The sequence below is a fragment of the Enhydra lutris genome, unplaced genomic scaffold (assembly GCF_002288905.1).
Source record: "Enhydra lutris kenyoni isolate GAN:26980312 unplaced genomic scaffold, ASM228890v2 scaffoldscaffold26, whole genome shotgun sequence".
Lineage (NCBI taxonomy): Eukaryota > Metazoa > Chordata > Mammalia > Carnivora > Mustelidae > Enhydra > Enhydra lutris.
The window spans coordinates 2,439,646-2,451,971 of NW_019154110.1; the positions used below are offsets into that span (position 1 = coordinate 2,439,646).

Below are 12,326 nucleotides of genomic sequence, written 5' to 3' on the forward strand. Positions count from 1 at the left end.
TCCGCAACTACCTATGAGTTTATAATTATTTCAAAATACAACGTTGTTGTTTTTTTTTAAGTGGTACAGGAGAACTGGACTCTGAATGTGAAGTGGTTTTAGCAATATCTTAACCTATTTATTTGGCTCTTATTTTCCTTTTTACATATGTGCAAAAGTGATATACAATAAAAATCTGGGTCTAGAGAAGTCTGAGGAGCTCATTCAGAATATGTATAAGAGACAGATTCTAAGTGATAAAAGAAAACAGCTCCGTGCTATTCGAACAGAGTCACCTTGGTCAGTCTTCCGCAGACTGTGTGCTCGATGAGGCACCACAGAGCACTCCGACCCTGGCCCTCAGGGAGCGGCATCATCAGACAGTGTGGGTGTCCCAACCCTACAGGCAGGTGACCGCTCCGCCCCGCCTCTGTCCACTAATGCCAGCCACTCCTCGAAGCGAGGAGAAGACCTGACACCACAGTTCCTAGTCCCTTGCAGCGTTTTGAGTGTGAGCTGGCAGCGAAAGGGGAACAATGGGAGGTTGCCCCACGTTCCCTTTTAAAAATGCTTTTTTCCCACAGGGCTGCCTCTGGGCTGTGGCTACTTTATTAGATAAGAGGTGCTGGAATTTCAGCTCACAGTGGCGTCTCCCTAGGCACTGTCTGGCTCCCCAGAGGGGCAGGTCTCTGCTGAGAGAACACTGTAGAGAACACACGAAGCCATTTAGCAGTAGCATTCAGGCTGCCTGAGTGTGTGAATTCAGTCCAAGAGCTGCAGATGTTTCGGTTATTTCCTCCCGGAGTTGGAGGGAATAATAGAAGGTTACTGTTGTCACAGTAAGGAGCTCTGCAGCTGGCCCCACTTCCTTTTATTACCATCCAATGTAAACAGATGAAATCTAACTGCTTGGATCACCAGAAGGATACATTTTTCAACCAGAAATTCCTTATTTCTTCTTCCTTTTTCTTCGAGCACCCTCAGTCCCCTTCTGGGTACCATTTTTTTTTCATCACTGGGGAGTGCATGGGCAACTGGTGGCTCAAACTAAGTACATTTTTTCAAGCTCACACTCTTTTCTCAACAGCCCACGCTGCAGGAGCAAGCGGGGAGAGACCCTGTCCTTGAGAGTCAACTGTCTACTTACCGTGGTGGTGACACAACGGCTTGGGTAACCCCAGACAATCACTGGGGGCCTTCTCCCACACCTCTGGCTCCACCCAGCCCAAGCTTCCTGTGAACTTCCTCCCTAAGGCCCCCAACTCCAGAAGCCAATAAGTGGCCAGGAAGAGGGAGATCCTGGAGCTGCCCACTGAGGAATCACAAGCAAGACAAGTGCTGGGGAGGCTGCGGGAGGCTGGGGGTAGTATTTGGGTGTCATCACTAACAAGCCATGGCCAGTGAAGCTGCAGGTGGGCCATACAGTCCAGAAGTTTTTGGTACTTTCTTTTTAACTGGATCTCAAACCCCTGATTCCAAAGAAATTTTACTTGGAATTCCATGATAGAAATGACTTGTAACAGAACTGTTGTTTGGAGAGAGTCAGAGCCCTGGTCTCCTCCCAATACCCCCAGTGACATGTGATGGGGGCACCAAGAAATACAGTCTGAAAACTATGGGCTCTCTCTAAAGAGGAAAACACTAGGCAAGCCTAGAGAGTAAAAAATCTACCACGTGGTCAGTTAAAGGTGGACAGCAGTCTGCCTCTGCTTTACCCCCTGTATTTGTGCTCTGTGTGTCCTTAGAAGGAGCAGTCTTGGTCCTTACAATAATAATCTCTAGCTTCCATGATGAGCAAAAAGTTCCATGAGAGAGACAAATCATATTTTATCCAGTAAACAAATTTCATAGTAATGGGGGCCTCTATCATAATCCAGTTTATTGATATCCGGGATGACTAGCTGAAGGGGTAACTTTTCATGGTGGCACAAGGATAATAACAGCCACAGGGCCCTGAACAGGGCACTACAACCCAAAGCAAACTCAAAGGGTGCAGGTGATGGAGTGTGGTAAAAGACACACCCAGAAGAACGAGCTCAACGCCCAGACTCTTCCTTTCCCAGTCCTTCCTTCCCACATGCAAAAGATGCACTTCTTCAGTTAGAAGAAATCTTTTGTTATCTCCCACTCTAGCTGATATGATAGATTCAAATCAATTACAGCTAATCCCACAGATCTCTGGGATATAGCCCGTAAGGTATCCTTCCAGTTTTATTCATTCACCTGGGGTTCATTTCTGTGACCTCCACTTTCCACGGAAACAGCCCAGTGTAGTAAAAGAGCTCCATGGAAGGAATTCTAGTCTCTGACTTCTAGATCTTGCTTCCAGTTCTAGATCGTCCATGCCCGGACTCTCTAACCCTGCGCAAATCACTTAACCTCTCTGAGCTGCACACACTGCAGCTCATAGAAAATCCTGTAAAATGAGGGGCAGGCACTGGGAAGACGAAATGAAACAGAGCCCATAAAAGACGATGAAACTATAAAGCCCATAAAAACGTGAGGTATCCGTGTTATTAAAATTATTTAATTAGTGGACCAGACACATTTTACTGCATCACTTCAGAACTGCTCCTGGAAATGCTGTTGTGGCTCCTGCCATGATTGTACACCTACCCTCACCAGGCGAGGAATGTGGGTTAGCGGCATGTGCTTGGCTATGGGGATCCCGGGCTGGTCTTTCCAGCCAGCCTCCCTTTTGGTGGTGTCTGGAGCAAAACAACACTATAAAATAACTGCTCGAGCAGCCAAGTGTAGAAAATTAAAAAGAAGGATCACTAATCCAGACAGGAAAAGGCCTGATTTATTGCTCTAACCGCTCTGTCATAAAACGGCGGTGAAACAAAAAACACCATTCTATAGGATGAAGGGAGAGGAAATTTGGAGTTGGACAGAAAATCCGAAGGAAATGAAAGTGCTAGCGTGCTCTGAGAAGTAACTCTCCAAATATGCCAGTGGTGACCTTGATGTTTCCAGGCCTCCCCAACGCATTCCAGACCTCAAGTGCTCAGCTTGCCCTGAGTGGCGGCCTCTCCTCGCTAATGGTGCTGAGAACTCCACTAGGGATCCTGGGGTCTCTCTTGTGTCGTCACCGGCCCGATGAGAACCTAACCGAGAATGAGGCTGGCAGGCGTAGGAGATGATGAATGAGGCAGGCAGGAAAGGCTCAGTTTTCAAAAAGCACCTTCAGATAAGGGCTTTCTATAAAGACCACCAAAGTTGTAATCCTCTGAATGTGGTCAGTGGCCAAAGGGCCACACAGAGAGGCGGGCGGACCCATCTTCAAAAGCAAACATGAGGTAGGAGGCACGGGGAAAAGGCAAACTGGACTTACCTGATCTAAATCTCCTTTCTCCATCACCAGTTCCTCCATTTCTGGTGTTGGCTCATCTTCCAGGAAGGGATTAGTGGATGGGGGTGGAGATTCGAGTTTTTTCTGTTAAGCAGATAAGAGAAAGAGACAGGTAATTTCTGAGCATATTCTCAATGGCTTTCCCCATTGATCTGCTTTTTCTGAGGCTCTCCAACTGCATCTGATCTAATGAGTAAGAACTGAGACAACACGGACCACATCTCTTATCTCCTAGCCTTCGCATTATTTCCCACCTTCCTGAAACCTACTGCCCACCCCACCCCAATCCCAATCTGGCTAAAACTCTCATTCATCCTTCAGCCCTCAGATTAGAAGTCCCTTCTTCTGGGAAGTCTTCCCTGTCTCTTAAGTTTGGGACAGATGTCCTGCTCCATGTTTTCATCCCACCCAGTATGTCCCATCTGCCCAGGTATTTATCAGAAGGTCACCACTGTCCATTTATTTGTCTTGTCCCCACTAGATTTCATGATGGCAGAGAATCATGTCTGTCTTGTTTCCCCTCCTCTATCTGGGTGCCTGGCATTTCGTACATGCTCCCTAAATATGAATGAATCACAATGCTGGATGGGTTGGAATTCAAGAACAAACTATAAAGCTTATCTTATGTGTTCTAGATTACAGACGGAAGTCTCTTCCCAAGTAAGTTTCATTACAACAAGCACAACAAAATCTCCTTGCGAAAGATTAGTTCTCAGGACCCGATTCTGCCCACTCTTTTAAAACATGTCGTTGAGCTCACATTCATATAAACTACTTAATTTTTGGCCCAAATACTTGGATGCTGTTATGCTGCCAGATAAAGACTCAGTGTATGAAGAAAGCCTTGTGATCAACGCATTAGGTCAAGGTAGTCATTAGCAGGACAGTGATTTTTATGGTATCCTGCTGAGAAACTATATGGTCTAACAACCAAGCAAGCATTTAAAATTTATACACTCCAAACTTTGGCTTGTTTTGCTTCATATGGAAAAAAAATCCCTATAAACTTAAAGCAAAATAGTTTATTTTTACAATTAGGCTATTTTTGGGGCACCTGGGTGGCTCAGTAGGTTAAGCGTCTGCCTTTGGCTCTGATCATGATCTCAGGGTCCTGGGATCAAGCCCTGCCACAGGCTCCCTGCTTCACAGGGTGCCTGCTTCTCCCTCTCCCTCTGCCTACCATTCCCCCTGCTTCTGCTCTCTCTGTCAAATAAATAAATAAAATCTTTTTTAAAAATTAGACCTTTTTTAGAAAGCAATGTATCTTTGAAAACAGTATCTCTAAATGCTTCTTTAACAGGGTGATCAGACAAGGCCTCTTCAAGGAGGTGGTGTATGAGCAGAGACCAGAAGGAGGAGGAGCTAGTCAGGCGACGATCTGGGAAGAGCAGTCTCAGCAGGCGACCCAAGGCAAAGGCTGGGATGAGTCTGGTGAGGCTGAGGGACAGAGAGGACAACGGGGGCGTGAGGTCAGAGAGCCGGCAGGAGCCTGAAAGCAGAGCCTTCTGTGGGCCATGGTGAGGGTGGTGTCACCATTAACAAGCGACAAACCTGGGTTTGAGTCCAGGCTCTCTCACTTGCATACATGGCTTTACTTCTCCAAGCCTCAGCTCTTCCCGAATGCCCACCAAGCAGAGCTGCGTGAGGATCAAATGAGACCTTGTGTGTGAAGCAAGAGATACGTACATAGAACAGCTCAACACAACATCCGGCGTGTAGGGAAAGCTCAGTAGGTGGGAGCTCTTGTTAGAACTTAAGGGTTAGCAGAACTGTGGCGGTGCCCCTCTCAGTGGAGCGACTCTCAGGTGAGAAAAAAGTGGGAGCACAGGGCTAAGAAGTTCTGTAAAAAAGAACTCCTTTTAATCACAAGTTAAGACCCTGTCCCTATCGTGCCTCTCTGGGATACCTCTGGGAATTGGAAACAATGGGTCCATCAAATTACAAAGGCACAGGCTCCCTGACCTTCTGCCTTCTTCCCTAGACTCCAATGAGGCTCTCCAAGTACTGCCTGTACCACTGGCCTATCAGTAAATAACACATTAGGAAAAGCTGATGGGAGGACACAGACTCCTGCTGGTTGGAGGGCGATGTTACTGCTCAGATTAATTTGCCGTGATGAAAGAATAAGTCTTCCCAGCAAGCAACTGCAAGCACCACTCAGCCTTCTATGCAAGAGCCCTGTTGTCAGAGCCAAGCAGACCACACTTCTCATTTCTGCTCTGCAGCTGTCGTAAGCCATAAAGAATTACAAGTTTGGGTTTAGATTTTAAATAACTCGAATGACATATTCCATGAGCTCTGGGGCTGCTAAATCAAACAAAAAAATTGCCAAGAAACGAACGACTTTCCAATTTTAAAGGAATTCCTTCTTTTTGCTGTGATGACAGTTGGTTTCAAGTCCATACAGGAAAGAAAAATTCTTCATATAGCAAGTTAAGTCCTACTAATTAAACCACATGGGATCCCAACACCTCCAGAACAATAAGGTCCCCAGGACGGCCAAGCTGTCTGACTGTTAGGAAGAGAACCTGGCCTTAGTCAGTAGTGTATCTGCATCTGGGTCCACCTGCACAAAGTCTTTTCTGGGGCCCTCGCTGGACATTTCAAATCATCAGAGAAGGAACTCTGAAATTTAAGACTAAACTGCTTCCTTTCTCAGGAGGAGAAAGCTTTCAGTTATAAGATGAAAATTCCACAATTTCTGCATTTCTCATTCCATATATACTTTATTCCAGCCCAACTCCTGATTTGTCCTGAAAGAGATGGCCTGCAGGCTTCAACTGCTAATGACTGTAAACACAGGGCCCCATGCACCTGGTTTAATATTACTGGGACCTCTCTTGGTACCACCACACTCCTATCTCATATTGTGATACTCATGTATAGGCTTCTTTCTCTATTAGACCGTAGGCACCTGTCTGATTCAATTTTTCATCCTTTCCCAAGGCTCTGCAGAAACTGAGAGCTTAAAAAACTCCTTTTTAAATGTGTGAATAAACCCTGATTGGATGAGAAACACTCAATAAAAACCCGTGTGTGTGTGTGTGTGTGCGCGCGCACATGCTTGGAGCACAGTCTCAAAAAATATACCCCAAACTATTACATGGTGGACATCTCTGGGGAGAGGGATTTAGAGTAATTAAGAAGGAAGAGATTGTTCTTTTAAAATGTTTTACTCTGGGGCACCTGGGTGCCTCAGTGGATTAAGCCTCTGCCTTCGGCTCAGGTCATGGTCTCAGGGTCCTGGGATCGAGGCCCGCATCAGGCTCTCTGCTCAGCAGGGAGCCTGCTTCCCTTCTCTCTCTGCCTGCCTCTCTGCCTACTTGGGACCTCTCTCTCTGTCAAATAAATTAAAAAATCTTTTAAAAAAATATTTTATTCTGTTTGAGCTTTAATAAGCATATATTTCTCACTCTCCTTTTTCTGGTAGGCAAATTATCTGAAGAGTGAGGATGATTTATAACTAAACTCGGTATTTCCTAAAACCCTTAATATTTTAAAATTATATTTTAATATAATTAACATCAAATTCACCATGTTAGGTGACTTATAATTGAGTGATTTTCAGTATGTTCACAAGATTGTGCGAACATTACCACCATCCAATCCCAGAACTTTTTTTTACTCCAAAGGAAGCCCCATATCCATTAGCTATCATTTCCACTCCTCCCCTTCCCTGAATCCGTGGCAACTCCTGACCCGCTTAATGTCTCTATTGCCTATTCTGGACATTTCATACAAAATGTGGCCTTTTGTGTCTGGCTTCTTTCAGTCTGTATAGTGTTTCTGAGGATCATCCTGTGTTATGTGTCAGTATTTCCATTTGTCTATTAAAAGACTTTTGGGTTGTTTCTACTTTTTGGCTATTGTCAATAGTGCTGCCATGAACATTCATGTACAAGTGTTTGTATGAACATAAGAAAAATTTCAATTCTCTTGAGCATATACCTAAAGGAAGCATATGTTACTCTAAAAAAACTTTCAGATTGCTTTGCCTTTTTAAAAAAATCTGGCAGTTACCCCTTTACATTAGGCATCTGTATGTTAGCACCACGAATTGCATGAAAACAAAGAGTAACTATTTCTTCTGAATCTACAAACCATCACTAACACCAAGACTCAGTGCTGGGAGACTAAGCAAGTGCACTGATAAGCGACAAGAATAGAGGAAATAGTTTAAAACAGAGGCTATCTTAAATTTGAAAAAAACTCATAACTTTTGGGGCGCCTGGGTGGCTCAGTGGGTTAAAGCCTCTGCCTTCGGCTCAGGTCATGATCTCGGCGTTCTGGGATCGAGCCCCGCATCGGGCTCTCTGCTCAGCAGAGAGCCTGCTTCCCTCTCCCTCTCTCTCTCTGTCTGCCTCTCTGTCTACTTGTAATCTCTGTCAAATGAATAAATAAAATATTAAAAAAAAAAAAAAAACTCATAACTTTTGGCCCTGTCATTCAACTTGTATCGTAAGAAAATAATCTCTAATGTGAACAAAAATGTGTTCGTTGTGGCTTTGTTTAGAATAGTGAAAAAATAACAAGTACTTAAGGGTCCAACAAGAAAAGGACAGTTAGGGAAATTCTGGCCCATCTCTATATTGAAATATAATGACTGAGAAACCCCTTAAGATAGGACATATGAAGAAAAGCTATAAAACTGTATTCACACATCATAAATAAAAATAAACTCAATATGGATCACAGATCTAAGAGCCAAAAACTATAAAATTCTTAGAATAAAGCATAGGTAAATGCTTGTGACCTTAGGGATGATACCAAAACTCAAATGACAAAAGAAAAAAAAATAGAAAAGTAGAATTTCATCAAAATTGAAAACTTTTGTGTATCAAAGGACATTATCAAAAAAGTAAAAAGACAATCCACAGAATGGTAGAAAATATTTACAAATCACGTACCTGATAAATGATAGAATATATCTAGAAAATATTTTTTAAAAACATACCCACAACTCAACAGTAAAAGAGACCAACAACCTAGGGACGACTGGGTGGCTCAGTCGGTTAAGCGTCTGACCTTTGAACTCACCTCAGGTCCTAACCTCAGGGTCCTGAGTTCAGGCCCTGCATTACTTAGGGAAAAAAAAAGACAACCTAATTAAATAATGGGAAAAGGACCCGAACAGACATTTCTCCAAGAAGATGGCCAAGAAGCACCTAAAAAAGATGTCCAATGTTATTAGTCATTAGGAAAATGCACATCAAAACCACCACAAGAGGGGTGTCTGGGTGGCTCAGTTGGTTAAGCATCCAACTCTTGATTTTGACTCAGGACATGATCTTGGGGTCGTGAGATTAAGCCCCAGCCTGCTTGAGATTCCCTCTCTCCTTCTCTTTCTGCCCCTCCCCACTGCTCTCTAAAATCAAAGTAAATAAATCTTGGGGGGGGGAAAAAAACAAAACAACAACCTACCATGAGAAAATACCTTATACCCATGAAGATGGCTGTAATAGTAATTTTAAAAACCCCCAAAATAATAAATACTGACAAAGGTGTGGAAAAAATCAAAACCTTCCTATACTGGTGATGAGAATGTAAAATGGTACAGCTTCTATGGAAAACAATGGCGGTTCCTCAGAAGGTCAAACATAGAGTTACCATGTAACACAGCAATTCAGCAATCCCACTCCTGGGTATACTCCCAGAACTGAAAGCAGATACTTACACAAAAACTTGTACATGAATGCTTATAGCATTATAAACAGCCAAAAAGTGGAAACAACTCAAATGTCTATTAAGGGATAAATGGCTAAACAAAATGCAAACCCAAAGGAGGGAATATGGGTCAGCCATAAAAAGGACTGAAGTATTGATAAATGACACATCACTATGCTAAGTGAAGAAAACCAGGCACAGAAGGCCACACAGTACAGGGTTCCATTTATATGAAATGTCTACAAGAGGCAAATCCATAAAGACAAGAAGTAGATTAGTGGTTGGCTGGGCCTGGGGGAAGGAGGAAACTATAAGTGGGTGCTATGGTGGGGAGGGGTTTTTTGGGGGGCAATGGAAGTGCCCTGGAATTGGATAGTCAGGATGTGGCATAACCTTGTACATATACTAAAAACAACTGAACTATATACTTTATTTTTGGGGGTGGCAGAGGAGCAGAGGGAGAGAGGGAATTCTCAAGCAGGCTCCGTGCCGTGGATGTAGGGCTCAGTCTCATGACCCTGAGACCATAACCTGAGCCAAAATCAAGAGACTTGAGCCAAGAAGGCACCCCGAACTGTACACTTTAAATATGAGTGTTACGTGAAATTTTATTATATAAATTATATTTCAATTTAAAAAATGTATTTTCTTTAAAAAAAAAAAATGTATTTTCTTTAAGCAGGCTCCACACCCAGCCCAGCCCCAGTATGGGGCTTGAACTCATGACATTGACTGAGATCAAGACCAGCGCTGAAATCAAGAGTCAGATGCTTATTAAGTGACTAAACCACCCAGGCTTAGAATTTTAAAAGTGCAATTTTAGGGGTGCCTGGGTGGCTCAGTCGGTTCAGCATCTGACTCTTGATTTTGGTTCAGGTCATGATCTCAGGGTTGAGACTGAGGCCCACATTGGGCTCCACGCACAGTGAGGAGACTGCTTGAGATCCTATCTCCCCCTCCCTCTGACCCTCCCCATTCCCCTGCTCACTCGCTCTCTAAAATAAATAAATAAATCTTTTTAAAAAGTGCGATTTCAATTTTAGAAAATGAGCACAAAGTCCAAAAGTCCAAAGTCCTCCTCTCTGAATGTTTTCTCTTGTCTCCATTCTTGCTATAATTTCTACCTTTTCTATCTTGACCTCATATTACTCTCTTTCCAGAAATAGATGATCAGAAGTTAATCCCTTACGATGTTATTCAAATGAAGGAATACATTCCTTCACCATCAAATAAACCATTTATAAAATGTTTTGAAGCAGAGTGGTGTAGCGGAAGCATGCTGGGCCCATAAAATGTTTTGAAACATCAAAGGAGAGCTATTTCCTTGTTCAGGACGGAAGTCCTCTTACTGTGGCGGAAGTGCTGAGACCCCGCCCCTCCCCCATTTGCATGGTCTCCCTGATTCAGGTGTTAAGTTGCTGGAAGGCTGAGAGGTACAGCCACTCTGGGTAGGCTTTCTTACATAGTGGGCTTTCTGCAAACACTCTTATATGCTCAAACTGCATGGCTGAAAATCATACCTATAGATTGTAAATTTATAATCTAATTTTAAAAATAAGACAAATATAAATGTATAGTAAAATGACCCCTATAAGCCAAAGGATGATTCTATTTAGAAAGGCAATTTACACAATGACCAAGAGGAGAGGAAATCCAGCTGCACGAAATGAGAACATTTTAAATTTCATTAAAAAAAAAAAAACAAAAAAAACCTTCCAAATTTGGTGAGCTTGTTACAAAGACTCAACCCAAACTATTCTGCTTGCCTAGAGGTTGAATATGTTTACCTTGAATCTCATCACTGAGTTACTAAGAATACATGTAGGTGTAGTTAAATGACATTGAGACATTTGCTTTTAATTTCAAGGCATTTTAATTTACAGGGTATTTTGAATCCCTCTTAAGGGCCAGGAGTTTAGGCAATTAGCAGAAAGCAAAGGCAGCTCACTTCTTCCAATAAATTATAGCATAGTGTACTATAAACTTGTTAAGGCTAGTACCATAAAACAAGATGAGCCCTGTCCTTAAGGTTCTTTCAGTTTCCATCTCTCAGATGTCAAAGTTGCATCTGTCAAAAAAGAGCCAAAGATGACGCATCACACTGATCAGTTAGTTAGGAGGAGCTGGACTGTGGCACGTCCTTCTGGGTGAGTTCATTGTCTCTTCAGCTCACCCTAATTGTTAATCAGTCAGCAAAGGACTTAAAAGGAACTGAATAATACAGTGAGAAGGGGGTGGGTGGGGCTGGGAGGGTCTTTGGTCAACATGACTCCTTGACTGACTTATCTGTTCCATAACTTTGCAAGGAATTCACAGCCCTCTACGAAATTTGGCATACGCTAGAGGGTATCAAGATACACCTTGGTTCATTTTGTAGTTTATTCTGATGCCCTGAAATAAAATGGTAACCACAAGCAATTTCCCAAAAACCAAGGCAGCACAGCAAGGAGGTAAGGAGACAAGGAGCAGCAAGTCATCAGGTGGGGTGCCAAGCAGCTAGACTGTGGAGTCAGGCCACTCAGACCCCCAGCCTGGCCCAGGCCACCTCTTCCCAGCACTGTTGGTAGCATGGTCACTGGCTATGACTAATCCACTAGCGGCCCTGGTCCTGAGGCCTACAGGCTGCAGATGAAGGTGTGGCCCCACCTGGCCCACAACATGGCAGTGGTAGGCCAGGCTCAGAATGAACATTACCTACAGTGAGGAGCATGGCATTTTCATATTCCCAAGGCAGGCTGCAGTGAACTGATTCTCTATGACCTGGCTTGCCCCAGTGAGGAGGCCGTGGGAGTTCTGCTGCCTTTCTAGAAACTGACCTTCAAGGGAAAACCCTTAGAGATGTTATGGACCAGCCAATGCCAGGACTTGGAATGCAAAATGGTTGCTGGGCCATGATAACTAGGACAAAGAGTGGTCTGGGCAAAGAGTCTGACCTAAAGAAGTTGAATGATTAGGGGTACCTGGATGGCTCAGTGGGTTAAGCCTCTGCCTTCAGCTCAGGTCATGATCTCAGGGTCCTGGAATTGAGGCCCACATCTGGGCTCTCTGCTCAACAGGGAGCCTGCTTCCCCCTCTCTCTCTGCCTGCCTCTCTGCCTACTTGTGATCTTTCTCTGTCAAATAAATAAATAAAATCTTAAAAAAAAAAATAAGTTGAATGATTTGGAGAAGTCTGTGGAAAAGATAGCTGACCACCAGGGGGAAGAATAAAGAGTTTATGGCTTAGCAGGATTCCCTGGCCAAGGATTTGTAATCTGGAACTCTCCACAAACCTTGATAGGAGAGGAAGCAACAAGTGAACAATTGAAGAAATTTATAAATCAATTCTGCAG

The 12,326-nt window shown here is 43.6% G+C and overlaps 1 protein-coding gene across 2 annotated transcripts in view; it reads right to left on the minus strand.

Annotated features, from left to right (window-relative positions):
- Positions 1-12,326, minus strand: part of LOC111151584 (VPS53, GARP complex subunit) — a 142,350-nt gene that overhangs the window by 68,455 nt on the left and 61,569 nt on the right. For both annotated transcript variants that reach the window (XM_022509660.1, XM_022509661.1), the window contains one exon: positions 3,314-3,415. In XM_022509660.1, the coding sequence (XP_022365368.1) occupies positions 3,314-3,415 (102 nt within the window). The remainder of the gene's footprint in view (positions 1-3,313; positions 3,416-12,326) is intronic.